General features: G+C 41.2%; 1 protein-coding gene across 1 annotated transcript in view; it reads left to right on the plus strand.

Annotated features, from left to right (window-relative positions):
• The first annotated feature begins 993 nt into the window (after positions 1-993).
• LOC126455459 (polycystic kidney disease 2-like 1 protein) overlaps positions 994-19,412 on the plus strand; it is a 94,928-nt gene continuing 76,509 nt past the window's right edge. The window contains exon 1 of the mRNA XM_050091212.1: positions 994-1,110. Within this exon, the coding sequence (XP_049947169.1) occupies positions 994-1,110 (117 nt within the window). The remainder of the gene's footprint in view (positions 1,111-19,412) is intronic.

Genomic DNA, 19,412 nt, shown 5'->3' on the forward strand with positions numbered 1-19,412 from the left:
TGTTTTTCGTGAACTCGTTTAGAATACCGTGAACGTGAACCAGGATGTAATCGGAATGAAATTTTCACTCTGCAGCATAGTGTGCGCTGATATGAAACCTCCTGACAAATTAAAACTGGACCCAAACACGACGCACGACCCGTCCTCACAGCTTCAATTTTGGCACTACCTCGCCTCCTACCTTCCCAACTTCACAGAAGCTCTTCTGCGAACATTGCATAACTAGAACAGTTGCCAGCGAAAGGTAGAGGTCCCGAGTTCGAGTCCCGGTCTGGCACACAGTTTTAATCTCTCAAGAAGTTTCATGAACCAGGATGTTTACTTCAATATTTTCGATGGCCAAGTGCTGCCCTTTCTTCTACATTTTCATGAAGATTATGCTGTGGACATTCCCATCTTCCAGGATGACAACGGTCATGTACACAGTGTTGAACGTGTTGCGTATCTTGTTTGACGAACATTTGGGCGCCCTGTTGCTCCTCGGCTGGCCATTTAAATCACACGATGTTAATTCCATAAAAAACTAGGACTATTTGGTATCAATCAACATCGCAGCTTGGTATTTCTATGGGTCTAATCATCAATGAAACGCTTCCGCTGGGAACTACCAACTCAAGAAACTTGTGGGCTCTCTTGTTCGGTGTTACACAGCATTAACGAGATGCCTCCCGGGGTGACTAATTCTTTGTTCGGTGTGCTTATATTTATATGTATTATGAATAAATAACAGTTCTTTAATTACCTCCTACTTCTAGTGACGATCGGTGCTGTGAATCGGTCAGCGTACTATTACACGGAGCTTCTGTCGCTTCTGTTTCTACAGACTCCTTTTTCAATAGGGAACAATACAAGAATAGTTACATTTGATGGTGTGACAACAATGCGTCATTTCTGGGGGGTAAGGAAAATACTTTCAACGTATCAGTAGCTACAAATACTCACTAATCGTTGCTAATCAAGAAATTCTTATATTTCAAGTTTCTGGAAAACCCAATGATTGAAGGCCTCTACCGGAGTTCCATAATTACCACAACGAAAGCGGAAATAGCAGGGCAAGACAGAAAGGTGTCAAACGAAAATAAGGTGCTTGGAGTGCCACGCCTCAGACAGGTAACAATGTTGCATAAAATACATTACTTTCAAATCTGCCATACATTACCTTGGTTACCAGTCAGTTGAAACGATCAACGATAGTATGATTAGGATTCTTTTTTTCCACTTTCTTAGCGATATATATTTTATGGGATTCCTCAGAAACAATATTCACAACGACGTAAATACGGAAAATGTCGTTGAAGGCGTCATTAACGACACTGTTGATTTTCGAAGGGCAGCAATGTGAGTTCAAGGCAGTTAACAACAATGTCCTAGCTAACTGGGGAAATATGTTCAAAACAACATTTTCTGGGCAATTTCGTAATTTTCCGATCTCTACGGTTAATGTGTGATGAAAACTCTTTTTGGGCGACTGTGCGCGACAGGGTTTGAAGAAACGATTTTATATGATTATAACTATGTAATTAAAAGCCCATGACGTTCCCGTATTTCGTGTAAATGCGGGCTTTTCATGCGTCACTTGCGTTTTCTGTTGTGTTATAGTGACTGTAGTATACTGTGTACTGCTTCTACGGTGTGGTAACAAAGACGAGCAGCATGAAAACGATGCTTACGAAATTTGACAAAGCTTTGCTCTCCATTCTACAAAGTAAACGAACAGATAACAAAGACTGCTTAACACATGATGGGTCCAATGAACACGTAAAACTTGTAAAAGAATCAATGGAAGACAGAAACATTATGACTAATGAAAATGAATACCGATAATGTACTAACAATTATTAGTTTGCACTGTCTGTTGCTCACGACAGATGACTAGGTTCTATGGACCCATAGTTCAGTACACGCAGAGTTTTTAATATGAAGAATTTTAAAAGTGCCTTTGAAAATGATGTATAACCAAATGCGAAAGGCAGTTCCAACTAGGACTGTTGCTATTTTTAAAAATATCGGGAATTCGTTATACCTATATTAATGACATTATCGACCGTCATTTCATCAAAGAAAGATATTGATATGTCGACGGAAAAAATATCTACTTACCTACCTATACAAATATCGGCTTCACATTGTGAATATACTGTCGTTTTTAGAGCTGTATACTTAGGTATTGATTTATTATTAGATATTCTGTACATCAGTGGTAGCTGCCTTCTTATCCATCTTAGAGCAAGGATTGAAAGGAAAAAGATGCACGTTCACGCTTGGCAATAAACACTTTTCTAACAATGGTAACTGCATGTAAGTGGCACAATATAAGGTGTCCGATGGGGCAGTCGATCTGTTTCGTCACATATCCGATTTGTCCGGAACACTTCATGTCGACTTCTCTATTTTTTTCAGTTCTGAAGCGTCAACGAAGTAGCAGTTGTCGTGTCAAAATTACATGCTGAAGTTAAACGTTGTAGTTTCTGTTGGTAGCGCCGAGCGTCGATTACATCAGCGATTCCTCTCACACGTTTACGCCCACCGCAAAGACCAATCTTGTCATTCAGATTTTTAATCATCATATTCAGCAACTATTTTTGAAGAAAGCCAGTGTGAAGAAATAGCGCACTAGTTGTCTCAAAAACTGTTTTAAACGCAACTGGTATGCTATTTCTTCACATCGGATATCTTGTTATTACATTCACACTGCCACCCACTCACCCATCCCGCCAGTGCAGTCGGACTTCTTTGTACCACGTATACTTGCTTCACACGGTCAAAGTTAAAGATTAGACGTAATGAACGCTCAAAAAAGAGTAAGACTTCTTCACACATTGAAAATAAAATTACTTTCTAATACAATTTCAATAGAACGATTACAAATATTTAGCGAAAATTGCGAAGACAATGATGTTGTTGTGGTCTTCAGTCCAGAGACTGGTTTTTATGCAACCCTCCATGGTACTCTACCCTGCGCAAGCTTATTCATCTCATCTCTTCGTCTCCCTCTATGGTGTTAACCCTCCACGCTGCCCTCCAGTACTAAATTGGTGATCCCTTGATGCCTCAGAACATGTCCTACCAACCGATTCCTTTTTCTAGTCAACTTGTACCACAAATTCCTCTTCTCCCCTATTCCATTCAGTACCTCCTCATTAGTTATGTGATCTATCCATCTAATCTTCAGCATTCTTCTGTAGCACCACATTTCGAAAGTTTCTATTCTTTTCTTGTCTAAACTATTTATCATCCATGTTTCACATCTTTACATGGCTACACTCCATACAAATACTTTCAGAAACGACTTCCTGACACGTAAATCTATACTCGATGATAACAAATTTCCCTTCTTCAGAAACGCTTTCCTTGCCATTGCCAGTCTACATTTATATCCTCTCTACTTCGACCATCTTCAGTTATTTTGCTCCCCAAATAGCAAAACTCATTTACTACTTTAAGCGTCGCATTTCCTAATGTAATTCCCTCAGAATCACCCGATTTTGTTCGACTGCATCCCATTATCGTCGTTTTGCTTTGTTGATGTTCCTCTTATACACTCCTTTCAAGACACTGTCCACTCCGTTCAGCTGCTCTTCCAGGTCCTTTGCTGTCTCCGACAGAATTACAATGTCATCGGCGAACCTCATAGTTTTTATTTCTTCTCCATGGATTTTAATTCCTACTCCGAATTTTTCTTTTGTTTCCTTTACTGCTTGCTCAATGTACAGATTGAAAACCATCGGAGATTGGCTACAACCCTGTCTCACTCCCTTCCCAACCACTGCTTCCCTTTCATGCCCCTCAACTTTTATAACTGCCATCTGCTTTCTCTACAAATTGTAAATAGCCTTTCGTTCCTTGTATTTTACCCCTGCCACCTTCAGAATTTGAAAGAAAGTATTCCAGTCAAAATTGTCAAAAGCTTTCTCTAAGTCTAAAAATGCTAGATACGTTGGTTTACCTTTCCTTAATCTATTTTCTAAGATAAGTCGTAGGGTCAGTACTGCCTCACATGTTCCAACATTTCTACGGAATCCAAACTGATCTTCCCCCGAGATCGGCTTCTACCAGTTTTTCCATTCGTCTGTAAAGAATTCGTGTTAGTATTTTGCAGCCGTGGCTCATTAAACTGATAGTTCAGTAATTTTCACATCTCTCAACACCTGCTTTCTTTGGGATTGGAATTATTATATTCTTCTTGAAGTCTGAGGTTATTTCGCCTGTCTCATACATCTTGCCCAGCAGATGGTAGAGTTTTGTCAGGGCTGGCCCTCCCAAGGCCATAAGTAGTTATAATTGAATGTTGTCTACTCTCGCGGCCTTGTTTCGACTTAGGTCTTTCAGTGCTCTGTCAAACTCTTCACGCAGTATCATATCTCCTATTTCATCTCCATCTACATCCTCTTCCATTTCCATAATATTGTCCTCAAGTACATCGCCCTTGTACAGACCCTCTATATATTCCTTCCACCTTTCTGATTTCGTTCTTTGCTTAGAACTGGTTTTCCATCAGAGCTCTTGATATTCATACAAGAGGTTCTCTTTTCCTGTAAGCAGTATCTATTTTACCCCTAGTGATATATGCCTCTACGTCCTTACAACTCTATTTAGCCATTTTGCACTTCCTGTCAATCTCCTTTTTGTCTACTTCATTTACTGCATTTTTATATTTTCTCGTTTCGTCATTTGATTCAATATCTCTTCTGTTACCCAAGGATTTCTACTAGCCCTTGTCTTTTTACCTACTTGATCCTCTGCTGCCTTCACTATTTCATCTCTCAAAGCTACCCATTCTTCTTCTACTGTATTTCTTTCCCCCCATTCTTGTCAATTGCTCCCTAATGGTCTCCCTGAAACTCTCTTCTACCTCTGGCTCTTTCAGTTTATCCAGATCCCATCTCCTTTAATTCCCAACTTCTAGCAGTTTCTTCAGCATTAATCTACTGTTCAGAGTCCACATCTGCCCCTGGAAATATCTTACAATTTAAAATCTGGTCCCTATATCTCTGTCTTACCATTATACAATCCATCTGAAACCTTCCAGTGTCTCCAGGCCTCTTCCACGTATACAACCTTGTTTCATGATTTTTAACCATGTGTTAGATATGATTAAAATGCTGCCAGGAGGATTCCTCTTTCATTCATTACCCCATTCCATATTCACCTACTACTTTTCCTTCTCTTTCTTTGCCTACTATCGAATTCCAGTCCCCCATGACCATTAAATTCTCGTCTCCCTCCACTGTATGAATAATTTCTTTTATCTCATCATACATTTCTTCAATCTCTTCGTCATCTGCCGAATTAGTTGGCATATAAACTTTTACTAATGTGGTAGGCGAAGGCTTCGTGTCTATCTTGTCTACAGCAATGTGTTCACTGTGCTATTCGTAGTTGCATAGCAGCGCTCCTATTTTTTTTTTATTCGTTCCTAAACCAACTCCTGCATTACCCGTATTTGATTGTGTATTTATAACTCTGTATTCACCTGACCAGAAGTCTTGTTCCTCCTGCCACCTAACTTCACTAATCCCCACCATATCTAACTTTAACCTATCTATTTCCCTTTTTAAGTTTTCTAACCTACCTACCCGATTAAGGGATCAGACATTCCACGCTCCGACCCATAGAATGCCAGTTTTGTTTTCCCTGATAACGATGTCCTCCTGAGTAGGCCTTGCCTGGAGATCCAAATGGGGGACTATTTTACTTCCAGAATATTTTACCCAAGAGGACGCCATCATCATATAACCATACAGTAAAGCTGCATGCCCTCGGGGGAAATTATGGCTGCTGTTTCCCCTTGCTTTCAGCCGTTCGCAGTACCAGCACAGCAAGGCCGTTTTGGTTAATGTTACAACGCCAGATCAGCCAGTCATCCAGACTGTCGCCCCTGCAACTACTGCTGCCCCTCTTTAGGATCCACACGTTTGTCTGGCCTCTCAACAGATACTCCGTCATTGTGGTTGCACCTATGGTACGGCCATCTGTATCGCTGAGGCACGCAAGCCTCCCCACCAGCGGCAAGGTTCATGGTTCATGGGGGGGGGGGGGGGGGGGGGGGGGGAGGGAAGGGGGGGGGGGAACATAATACGAAATAAAAATATCGGCACTCGACATTGCCATTTCGATATCGATATGTCGGTGAATTGAACATCGCCCATATGGGTCAATATTTTTTGTAAAAAAATCCATATTTCGATATTTTATCAATAGTCCTAGTTGCAATCAATAAGCTATGTGGCTAAGACAATTTGAAATTTTGAGTGCAACATGGTCGGTAAGTTTCATATCGAATTTTTTCCGATCATTTAAATTTCAGTGGCAGGCGTTGCTCGTGTAAGGGGAGCGTCGTGCATCATGCAAAATTTATCGATAAAATACAGAGGAAATACCTTCCAAGAAGTCAGGCAACTTCTTACTTCGTTCTACGCACATCAAAGAAATTCGAGCTTAACCCACCACCACACATCCTAAAACGACTGTCGAAGTATAGATGTATACATAGACTAAAGTCAACTGCTGTCTTTTTAAAACAATTATTTAACCAAAAAATGATCTGAATTATAGGTAACTGGTTTCAGTAATTTATCCAGCAACTAGTGAAAATGCATTTGCCTTTATAATAGCCCATCAGATCAAACACTTTCGAAACTGATTTAATAAAATAATAGAGAAACGCTAAGAATGCGGTTTCAATGCTTTGTGTGTTCTACGTAATCTCCCCTCCTCCCTTGGTATAACGCGTAGGCTATTCATACATAATCGTGGAATAATCCAGTAAAGCCTTTCTTTGTGACGTTCAACCCTTCATGTGGATTTCTGCACTTTATCGTTTTGCAGTAGGTTCGTATTTATAACTTCAAATCCTGTCAGCCACCAAGATTTTTTTCAAGAAAAGGTTGTCCACAATTTACGTTTCAATCATGTTGCGGTAAGCGCCCACTCGTCGTCATGTTTGTCAAGGAGTCAAGGAATGCAAGACAAACTTTACACACCAATTTCTGTTCTTAGAAACATTATGGAGAATATCTTGAACACTTGATTTAGAGATGTTGCTCCATTGTGATTTGTGATACAACAGTGTTGGATAACTGCGGCCGACGTGCACAGTTGTTGTTGATGTGGTCTTCAGTCCTGAGACTGGTTTGATGCAGCTCTCCATGCTACTGTATCCTGTGCAAGCTTCTTCATCTCCCAGTACCTACTGCAGCCTACATCCTTCTTAATCTGCTTAGTGTATTCATCTCTTGGTCTCCCTCTACGATTTTTACCCTCCACGCTGCCCTACAATACTAAATTGGTATTCCCTCGATGTCTCAGAACATGTCCTACCAACCGATCCCTTCTTCTAGTCAACTTGTGCCACAAGCTCCTCTTCCCAATTCCCTCAGCATCATCCGATTTAAGTCGACTACATTCCATTACTCTCGTTTTGGTTTTGTTGATGTTCATCTTATATCCTCCTTTCAAGACACTGTCCATTCCGTTCAGCTGCTCTTCCAGGTCCTTTGCTGCCTCTGACAGAATTACAATGTCATCGGCGTAACTCGAAGTTTTATTTCTTCTCCATGGATTTTAGAACCTACTCCAAATTTTTCTTTTGTTTCCTTCACTGCTTGCTCAATATGCGGATTGAATAACATCGGGGACAGGCTACAACCCTGTCTCCCTCCCTTCCCAACCACTGCTTCCCTTTCATACCCCTCGACTCTTATAACTGCCATCTGGTTTCTGTACAAATTGTAAATAGCATTTCGCTCCCTGTATTTTACCCCTGCTGCCTTCAGCATTGGAAAGAGAGTATTCCAGTCAACATTGTCAAAAGCTTTCTCCAAGTCTACAAATGCTAGATACGTAGGTTTACCTTTCCTTAATCTATTTTCTAAGATAAGTCGTAGGGTCAGTACTACCTCGCATGTTCCAACATTTCTACGGAATCCAAACTGATCTTCCCCGAGGGCGGCTTCTACCAGTTTTTCCATCTGTCTGTAAAGAATTCGTGTTAGTATTTTGCAGCCGTGGCTTATTAAACTGATAGTTCGGTAGTTTTCACATCTGTCAACAATTGCTTTCTTGGGGATTGGGATTATTACATTCTTCTTGAAGTCTGAGGGTATTTCGCCTGTCTCATACATCTTGCTCACTAGATAGCAGAGTTTTGTTAGGCCTGGCTCTCTCAAAGCTGTCAGTATTTCTAATGGAATGTTGTCTACTCCCGGGACCTTGTTTTGACTTAGGTCTTTCATAGCTGTGTCAAACTCTTCACGCAGTATCATATCTCCTATTTCATCTTCGTCTACATTCTCTTCCATTTCTATAATATTGTTCTCAAGAACATCGCCCTTGTATAGACCCTCTATATACTCCTTCCACCTTTCTGCTTTCACTTCTTTACTTAGAACCGGGCTTAATCTGAGCTCTTGATATTCATGCAAGTGGTTCTCTTTTCTCCAAAGGTCTCTTTTATTTTCCTGTAGGCAGTATCTATCTTACCCCTAGTGATATGCGCCTCTACATTCTTGCATTTGTCCTCTAGCCATCCCTGCTTAGACATTTTGCACTTCCTGTCGATCTCATTTTTGAGACGTTTGTATTCCTTTTTGCCTGCTTCATTAACTGCATTTTTATATTTTCTCCTTTCATCAATTAAATTCAATATTTCCTCTGTTACCCAAGGATTTCTATTAGCCCTCGTCTTTTTACCTACTTGATCCTCTGCTACCTTCACTATTTCATCTCTCAAATCTACCCGTTCTTCTTCTACTGTATTTCTTTCCCCCATTCTCGTCAATCGTTCCTTAATGCTCTCCCTGAAGCTCTCTACAACCTCTGGTTCTTTCAGTTTATCCAGGTCCCATCTCCTCAAATTCCCACCTTTTTGCAGCAATGATAAGGTAAGTTTATTATACGATACGGTTGACAGTAGCACTTTAGTCATCGAAGTATACTTCACGGCTTATAGATCTGCAGTAAACACTTAAAACATTACCAACTTGCACTCGTTGTTCGTATTACGTTTAGAAAGACTCGTCTTATCAGATCGCTATTGAAATGGGACCTGCCCGAGTCTTCCGCGTCGGGCTGCTTAAATAGTTCCAGCTCCGTACTACTGGAGAAGTCTGGTATTTTATCGAATGATGGCGCTAGATCTAGAAGGTGCTTGCATCGTTGATAGAGAATACGCAGCTTGCAACGTCATCTGTGAGGCGACCTTGTCAAAATACACTTGTCGACACAAGCCGGCCTATGTGGCCGAGGGGTTCTAGCCGCTTCAGTCTGGAACCGCGTGACCGCTACGGTCGCAGGTTCGATTCCTGCTTCGGGCATGAACGTGGGTGATATCCTTAGGTTAGTTAGGTTTAAGTAGTTCTAAATTCTAGGGGACTGATGACCTCAGATGTTGAGTCCCATAGCGCTCAGAACCATTTGAACCATTTGTCGACACAAATAAAACTAACTGGGGCTGCATTTATTATGTTGCGGTAACAGGTGGTGTTACTTCAGTACTTGAGCCAAGCTCATAACAGTATTTCGCAAAACCAGGACAAAGCTGGGTCTTGCTGGGCTGTCGGGACGAGAAGGCCCATAATGGTAATGGTCCCGATGTACTGGGACAGATGGCAACTCTATTCATGGCCGCATGACGGGAATAACAGACTGTGAATGCGGAAAGGTACGTGGAGCTAGATGCTTGGGAGATTTCATTTCAGAAATCGTTAAAGAATTCAGTATTCCGAGATCCACAGTATCAAGAGTGTGCCGAGAATACCAAATTTCAGGCATTATCTCTCGCAGTTGCCGATGGCCTTCGCTTAGCGACGAGCCGCACGGGATTAGCCGAGCGGTCAGGGGCGCTGCAGTCACGGGCTGTGCGGCTGGTCCCGGCGGAGGTCTGAGTCCTCCCTCGGGCATGGGTGTCTGTGTTTGTCCTTAGGATAATTTAGGTTAAGTAGTGTGTAAGCTTAGCGACTGATGATCTCGGCAGTTTTTTTTTTTTTTTTTTTGCTTAGCGACCGAGAGCAGGGACGTTTGCATAGAGTAGTAGTAGTATGGTATTCTGCCTTACGGCAGGTCTTGTCAAGGGTTAAGCTTCTTCCACTTTTGTCTGTCTGTTACCAGTCTCTTCATTTCTGAATATTTGTCTCCTTTGATACTGTCCAGCATCTGATATCTTCTTTTTCCTCTTCCCCTTTTTCCCTCCATCTTTCCTTCTATTTCTTCCTTCAATAAACAGTCCCTCCTCAAACAATATCCAATCCAGTTCCGTTTTCTCTTTCTGATGACTTTCAGCATGTTTCTTTCTTCTCCAACTCTTCTTAATACTTCTTCATTCCTAACTCGGTCTTCCCATTTCACTTTTTCAATTCTTCTCCATATCCACATCTCTAGTGCTTCCAATCTTCTTTCATCTTCCTTCCTCAATGTCCAGGTCTCAGCACCAAACAGCGCAACACCGCAGATGTAACATTTGGCAAGTCTTTGCCTCAGATCTTTGTTTAGTGGTCCACAAAGTAATTTCTGTTTCCTCTTGAATCCTTCTTTTGCCATTGCAATTCTTTTCCTAATTTCTGTTGAGCAACACATATCATCCATTATTACACTTCCCAAGTAATTGAAGTTATTCACTTGCTCCATTTCCTCTCCCCCTATTTTCACGCGGTATTTTCTCCCCTTTCCTCTAATTACCATGTTTTTCGCTTTCTTCTTGTTAATCTTCATTCCGCATTCTTCTAATTTTGTGTTTATATCATCTAACATTTGTTCCATCTCTCTTACACACTTTGCCATCACAACCATGTCGTCTGCAAATCTTGTACACTCCACTCTCCGACCCCCTATACAAACTCCTCTCCTTCCATCAAAACTTTCACTAATAATTTCCTCCAGGTATATATTGAACAGCCGGCCGGAGTGGCCGAGCGGTTCTAGGCGCTACAGTCTGGAACCGCGCGACCGATACGGTCGCAGATTCGAATCCTGCCTCGGGCATGGATGTGTGTGATGTCCTTAGGTTAATTGCGTTTAAGTGGTTCTAAGTTCTAGGGGACTGATGACCTCAGCAGTTAAGTCCCATAATGCTCAGAGCCATTTGAACCATATATTGAACAGTGTTGGTGATAAACAACAACCTTGTCTTACAAAGAGTAGTCAGGTGTTAACATACAAGCAGCACTGCGTGAAATAATCGCAGAAATCAATATGGAACATACGACGAATCCAACCGTTGGGACAGTGCGGTGACATTTGGCGTTATTGGGCTGTGTCAGCAGACGATCGACGGGAGTGCCTTTGCTAACAGCATGACATCGCCTACAGCACCTCTTCTTGGCTTGTGATCATATCAGTTGGGCCATAGACTTCTGGAAAACTGTGGCTTGCTCGGATGAGTCTCAATTTACCCAAGTTGTCAACAAGGCACTGTGCAAGCTGTTGGTGGATCCATAATGGTGTGGCTGTGTTTACATGGAATGGACTGGGTCATCTGGTTCATTTGAACCTACCATTGACTGTTCCCAAACAACGATGGAATTTTTATGGATGACAGTGCGCCATGTTACCGGGCCACAATTGTTCGCGGTTGGTTTGAAGAACATTCTGGATAATTCGAGCGAAAGATTTGGCCAGCCACATCGCCCAACATGAATCCCATCGAATATTTATGAGACACAATCGAGAGGCCAGTTGACGCACGACATTCTACACCAGCAACGCTTTGGCTTTTATGGGCGGCTGTGGCGGCAGCACGGATCAATGTTTCTACAGGGGACTTGCAACGAGTTGTTTAGTGCATGCCACGTCGAGTTGCTCCATTAAGTCAAGCGAAAGGAGGGCCGGTACGATATTAAGAGGTATCCCAAGTCTTTCGTCATCTCATTGCAGAGGCGGCTCTACCGGGGTACACCGCGTCCGGGCTTCGGTTCCACGGGGGTGCCGAATGCTGAACGATCGATCGATCACCCGGCTAGTTATTAATTTGTACTCTCAGGCTTCTAAACACCTGTGGCGCATATACGAGGGTCACTCCAAAAGAAATGCACACTATTTTTGTAAAAATACAGTTTTCATTCTGTGTGAAAGTTTTACAGTGTGTAGATACATCCTTCCCGCTTGTTTTCAAACTTAGTTCAACCTGTTCTCGTGAGTCTCTCCGTCACAGCACGTCTCCAAGATGGCTGCTACACTTCACGTTCGTCAGAAGCAACGTGCTGTCATAGAACTCCTGTGCTGTGAAAACGAGACAGTGGGAAACATCCTCAAGAGATTGAAAAAGCTGTATGGAGATACTGCTGCCGATCGCAGTACAGTTAGTCGGTGGGCAAGCAGGTTACGTGATGAAAGCGGATGTGGCTATATTGAGGATTGTCCTCGCAGCGGCAGGCCTCGTACTGCACACACTCCAGACAATGTGCAGAGAGTTAACGAATTGGTGACTGCTGACAGACACATCACAGTGAACGAATTGTCACGCTACGTTGGGATAGGGGAAGGAAGTGTTTGCAGAATACTGAAAGTGTTGGCGTTAAAAAAGGTTTGTGCCAGGGGGTTCCCAGGATGCTGACAGTGGCTCACAAAGAAACAAGAAAAACGGTATGCAGCGAACTTTTGGAACAGTGCGAGAATGGTGGAGATGAATTTCTTGGAAGAATTGTGACAGGTGATGAAACATGGCTCCATCATTTTTTACCCGAGACGAAGAGGCAATCAATGGAGTGGCATCATGCAAATTCACCCAAGGAAAAAAAAAAAAAATTGAAAACCACACCTTCTGCTGGAAAAGTTATGGCTACGATGTTTTTAGATTCCGAAGGACTCTTCCTTGTGTACATCATGCCAAGTGGAACCACCATAAATTCTGATGCATATGTGACGACACTGAAGAAACTTCAAGCTCGACTGAGTCGTGTTCGATCAGATCGGCAAAAGCAGGATGTTTTGCTGTTGCACTACAATGCACGGCCACATGACAGTCAAAACACCATCGAAGCGATCACAAAACTCGGATGGACAACACTGAAAAACCTGCCTTACAGTCCTGACCTGGCTCCATGTGACTATCATTTCTTTGGAAAACTGAAAGACTCTTTTCGTGGAACAAGGTTTGAAGATGATGACAGTGGCTCCAACAAGTTGGTCCAGAATTTTACCGTGCGGGTATACAGGCGCTGGTTCCAAGGTGGAGTAAGGCTGTTGAGAGGGATGGAAATTATGTGGAGGAATGAAAATATTGTCCTAAAGGATGTATCTGCACCCTGTAAAACTTTCAAACATGTAGAATATAAGATGGATTAAAAAAAAAAATAGTGTGCATTTCTTTTGGAGTGACCCTCGTATTTATTTGGGCCCTCCTTTATATACGAGGCCTGTTCAGAAAGTAAGCTCCGATTGATTACCAAATTGAAACCACAGTGAACATCAGAAATGTTTTACTTGTAACAATTAGCTACACCTTTCAGCTACTTCTCTACGTAGTCGCCGTTCTGACTTAGACTTTTGTCATAGCGTTGTACCAACTTTTCAATAGCCTCATCATAGAAGGCAGCCGCCAGTGCTTTCCGCCAATTCTCCACGCTGGCCTACACCTCGTTGTCTGTGTCAAAATGTTGTCTTCAAAGACAGCGGTTCATGTGACCAGAGATGAAACTCAGGGGGAGACAATTGCGGACTGTATTGTGGGTAATCTAACATTTCCATTTGAAAACGATGCAGGAGCATCTTCATTGCCCCTGCAGAATGCGGCTGAGAATTGTCGTGAAGACGAAACAGCACGACAGTTATGTAATGTTAGCTGCATAGCTTCAGGCGAAATTTCTCACCAGGCCCTCGTACTTGGCGGCAGACACTATTTTCTAGACATCTTTACGCACTCACTGCGAGCTCAGAAATGAGAAGAGCGACGTGATGCTGACTGGGGTTATACTAGAGACACTACCCAACACATCTGTGCAAAGCTTTATCGGATTTTCATAGTCGTTTCCATTTCGCGACCGATCGGAGCTTACTTTCTGAACGCCCCTCGTAAATTGAATGCTGGAAATACTCGTCTTCTGTACTGGATACAGCTTCCAGTTTTGTACGGAGAGGGTGGGAAACGGCCGTTGGGTCAATCCTGCAGAAACCGGCGCTGGGCTGTGGACTTCATGCGACAAACCCGCCTTGTTTCCAGGTTCCGGTCCACGTGACACGTGAGCATCGGCGTCCGTAGTGGCATCCGGGTTGTCAAACGTACGAGGTTCCTCCTACAAATGCGAGATTTGTGGCCCGCTGTATGAGCTACGAGAACACGAGATTCCGACATAGGATATTTTATAACATGATTTTTTACTGTGGGTAATAATTTATAGCGTAAATGGGTCTTTACACTTTGGCTACATTGAGCGTGAAACATGAAAAGTAGACGTATTGAGAATGTTCGCGGATTTTTTTTTCATCTCAATGTAGCTTTTGAAGTTTTCCTAGTTCAAAATTGTTTAGGCTTTCGTGGCCACTTGTTGACAAACTGCCTATTGGCTTCTGTTCAAATGGCTCTGAGCACTATGGGACTTAACTTCTGAGGTCATCAGTCCCCTAGAACTTAGAACTACTTAAACCTAACTAACCTAAGGACATCACACACATCCATGCCGGAGGCAGGATTCGAACCTGCGACCGTAGCGGTCGCGCGGTTCCAGACTGTAATGCCTAGAACCGCTCGGCCACTCCGGCCGGCTTGGCTTCTGTCTCGGGTTCTTCGGCCGACGTTCATCTGATGATTTTACTGACGTTTCGCCAGCACGAGTGGCTGGCATTGTCAAAGCTTCACCCTCCACTGCCGGTGGTGAACTGGAGCCGAGTTCGCTGCCGCCAATGCCAGCCACTCGTGCTGGCGAAACCTCAGTAAAATCATCAGATGAACGTCGGCCGAAGAACCCGAGACAGAAGCTAATAGGCAGTTTTTCCTAGTTCCCTCAGCTCCCTCAGTTTTCCTCAGAGCTCGTCGGAAGAGACCGGAATGTTCCGTAGTTTTAAGCACTACTGCCAACGAATGCGATATGCAGTGTGCAACATTACAATGAACAGAAGTTCAGTGAGCGGTGGACGCGAAAATGTTAATGATGATGATGATGTCACTGAAATCAAGAGTCCAGAAGAATGCAGTGCCTGTGACTGACTTGTTAAAGATTGCTCTGATTACATACTGCCCCTACCTCATACAAATGCTGACTGAGAGCGAGTTTTCAGTAAGGTTAATTTGATAAAAACAGACATAGAAAGCGGCTAACTGTGGAAATCGTGAACGGGACACTTCTTGCTGCAGAGAGCGTGAAAGGACCAACACGTACTGGAAACTAAGTCAATTTAGAACTGTAAAAGACATGTATAGACGTATGACTAGGGATAAATTATACGGCTATATAAATAAGAACGATGTCCGTGAGACTGAGGACGTACCTGATATTATATTTGGAGACATAAACTAAGACTAGAAAATACCACAAAAAATTTCACAGTTGTATGCAAATGTGGTTTAGATGGCGGCACACTTGAGTGATCTGTGGCGGTTTCGTGGCCTAAGTCGCTCCTCTAATGGCAGAGCAGGAACAAAAAACGCTTCAACGTCACCAAACATTCGCCAAAGCAACGAAGAGGTTTTTCCCACCAATGAGAGGGGAATATGATCGAGTCAGCTAACAACACAGTTAACTAAAGTACCTTAATGGCTCTGAACACTATGGGACTTACCTTCTGAGGTCATCAGTCCCCTAGAACTTACAACTACTTAAACCTAACTAACCTAAGGACAGCACACACACATCCATGCCCGAGGCAGGATTCGAACCTGCGACCGTAGCAGTCGCGCTGTTCCGGACTGAATCGCCTAGAACCGCACGGCCACCGTGGCCGGCAAAGTACCTTAAAGTTCGTCTAAATAATATCATGTACCTGTGTAATTTTATAAACTAACAAATTATCATCTAATTGTTGTATCTCGTGGGAAAATTATTTATTGATGTGCATTGATGTGCAGTCTCATATAACCTCAATGTATAATGCTCTTTTGCGAATCCTTGTTACTATGTTCCAGTACGTCTCATCTCACTATGTGTTTAGAATTTGGATCTGGAAAATATGGCCACCGTAACATTTTATTTCTTTTAATCAAAAATTTTAAATTAACAAATGCCTGCTAAATTCACACTCATTTAATATGTCTTAATTTTGGTTTTATAACATTTTAAATGCTTAATAAATGTGCAAGGTTTGAAAGCCAGAATACGAGATTTTTAGTTGTTTATGTACGTGGAAAAAAGTTCTATGGTTGGCAACCCTGAGTGGCAACCAGGTGATAGCAGCAGGTCCTGCAGTATAGATGGGCAAACTGAAACGTCTAACTGTTTCTAAACAAATGAAACAGTACAATGTAATGTTTCGAAACACTGTTTCGAAGCAATGAAACAATTTGTGCTTTGTAGTCGTATAGGCCTACATATCATATCATCTTATAGTGTCTACCGTATAAATATTGCAATATAAACACAAATGAGGTGTGAGAGCCCCAATCATATCGCAGAAAGTATGAAACTTTGTCAGGTATCTTGGCAGTTTCGTATTTCCTGCATCAAATGCACTGCTTTCGTCTCATGTAACTTCCATACTTTCCAATCGCCTGAGGATAGATGTTTATGTCTTTGACATAACAGATTTTGCCAAACTTGTTTTCCTATATTGTAGTACCTAATTTTGATAGGTTTTATAACTGTCAATGTATGTGTTCTTGAAAAGGCATATCATGAGGTATAATTTATTGAGGTAGCATTCTGGGAAGTGAGGCACTGAATTAAGAAATTATGCCCATTAGGCATACAGTACTTTATCCATTATTTATTTAGCGACTGAATGGTAACAACAGTAGGGACACTTATCTGTTAACACCATTTTGCCAGCATGAATTATACCTAAAAATGGGCTTTTATAAATTCTTCCTATTGGCAGCAGCCAGAAGTTATTGATTCTTGTAAACTTGGAATTAAGTGACACAAAACTGAAAAATTTTGCTATCAGTCCAGTGGTCTTAACTCAGTCGCATTTGTTATACTGCATAATAATACGCACCACAGCAGCAAATATACATACATGAACAGATTATAAAAGCATCAGAAGAAATCAGTAACATGTGTTGCATGGCTGTTACCCAGACTGTCCTGCAGAAATAATTTTAATTAATACTGAAAAATAATGGTTCCCTACATGTACATATATAGGAGGATCATGTTTAAAAAATAAACAGTGTGCTTATGTTAAACAAAGAAGGGCACAATTATCACACAAGAGACAAAAATAATTATTATATCAGCATTTCAAGACACAAACTTGCTGATAAAGATCCCACAAAGGTATTATGCTTATTATTAAATAGTCTAAGTGAGAGTCTGAAGCATGTGGAAGCATTACCAGACTTCAAAAGAAAACTTAGAAAGTACTTGAACACAGCAGTATTCTTCATTGTGGAGAAATATTTGGAGGCCAGTCCACAAGAAATAGAACCATAATTTGATAATATTTTTATTTGTGGCATTGATTACAAACATGTAGATTTTTTATGAAGCTCATATTTTATTAATTTTGAACATACAACTGTAGAACCATCCAAGTGCTTTAATTGTCATTTACATTTTATTCACAACTATTTTGATGTATTCTGTATACCTCTAGACATTGGAAGATAAACAAGTATGTTGTCTGTTTGGACTATGTTCACCAAACAGTCACAGAAGCATGTGCAACAGAAGTAGAGTTACATAACAGAACCTATATAATAATAACTATTTACCGAGCACCTGCAGGAAATTATAATCTGTTCTTAGATCATCTAGAAGCTCTTTTGGGTTATTTAACAGGAAGAAAAAAAGAAATTTTGATTGCTGGTGACTTTAATACAGATTTTCTAATGCAATCTTCCAGTAAACATTCACTGCAGTTAGTAATGTTGTCTTTCAATCTAACTCACACTGTAAACTTTCCAACTAGGATCACTAAACCCTCAAGGACAGCCATTGATAACATTTTTATAGACAAATCAAAGGAACAAAATCATATCATAAAACCTGTTATAAACGGACTATCAGATCATGACATGCAGCTCCTTGTTTTAGATGTAAATTCTAAGCAGATTATCAAGACTGCTAAATCTGACTACAGGAGAGTAGTCAATCAACCAAAAATTGAGTGTTTTAGAAAACTGCTCAAAGATATGAACTGGAAAGATGTTTATAGTGCTCATGACATGAATGAAAAATATAACACATTCATGAACAATGTCAGTACCATGTTTGAAAACTGTTTTCCTCTAAAAGTTACTCAAATTAAACAGAAGTCTATAATAAAACCATGGATTACACAAGGAATAAAGATTTCCTGTAAGACAAAAAGGATAGCTCCAATGCTTATGATTTAGCTAAATACAAGGAATACTGTAAAACATTAAAAAAGTAATTCAGATGTCTAAACAAATGCACTACGAGAAGAAGATAGCAATGTCAGGGAACAAAATAAAAACAATATGGGATATAGTGAAAGAGCAGACTGGTAGAACCAGAAAGGAACAGGAGCAAATAGCACTAAGGGTAGATGACACATTAGTAACTAATGGGCATAGTGTGGCAAATCTATTTAACAAGTACTTTATATCCGTTACTGATAGAATGGGACTTTCAGGATCAGTAAATAATGCCCTTGAATATCTGAAACTAGCCTTCACAAATAGCTTCAAGTACATGAATATATCACTCACTTCACCAAAAGAAATAACTTCCATAATAAAATCTTTAAAAACAAAGCATTCTAGTGGGTATGATGAAATATCAACAAAGTTAATTAAGGCATGTTCTTGTGAGTTTAGTACAATTCTAAGTTACTTGTGTAGCCAGTCAATTATAACTGGGACATTTCCTGACTGGCTAAAATATGCAGATGTTAAGCCTCTATTCAAGAAAGGGGATAAAGAGATACCATCAAACTACAGACCGATTTCACTTTTGCCAGCATTTTCAAAAATTTTAGAAAAAATAATGTACAGGCAGGTGCTCAACCATCTGACCACAAATAACATATTATCAAGAACACAGTTTGGATTTCAGAAGGGTTCTGATATCGAGAGGGCTATTTACACCTACAGTGAAAATGTACTTAATTCATTAAATAACAAATTGCAAGCAGCAGGTATTTTCTGTGATTTGTCAAAAGCATTTGATTGTGTGAACCACAACATCCATTTAAGTAAATTAGAATTCTATAGTGTCACGGGCAGTGCTGCAAAATGGTTCAAGTCATTCCTCACAACAGGAAACACAGGGCGTCAGTGCAAGGGACTAGTGAATTAAATCATCAGTCATCATCAGAATGGGAAGAAATTACATGTGGTGTCCCACAAGGATCCATCTTAGGGC

This window comes from Schistocerca serialis, chromosome 1 (assembly GCF_023864345.2).
Source record: "Schistocerca serialis cubense isolate TAMUIC-IGC-003099 chromosome 1, iqSchSeri2.2, whole genome shotgun sequence".
NCBI lineage: Eukaryota > Metazoa > Arthropoda > Insecta > Orthoptera > Acrididae > Schistocerca > Schistocerca serialis.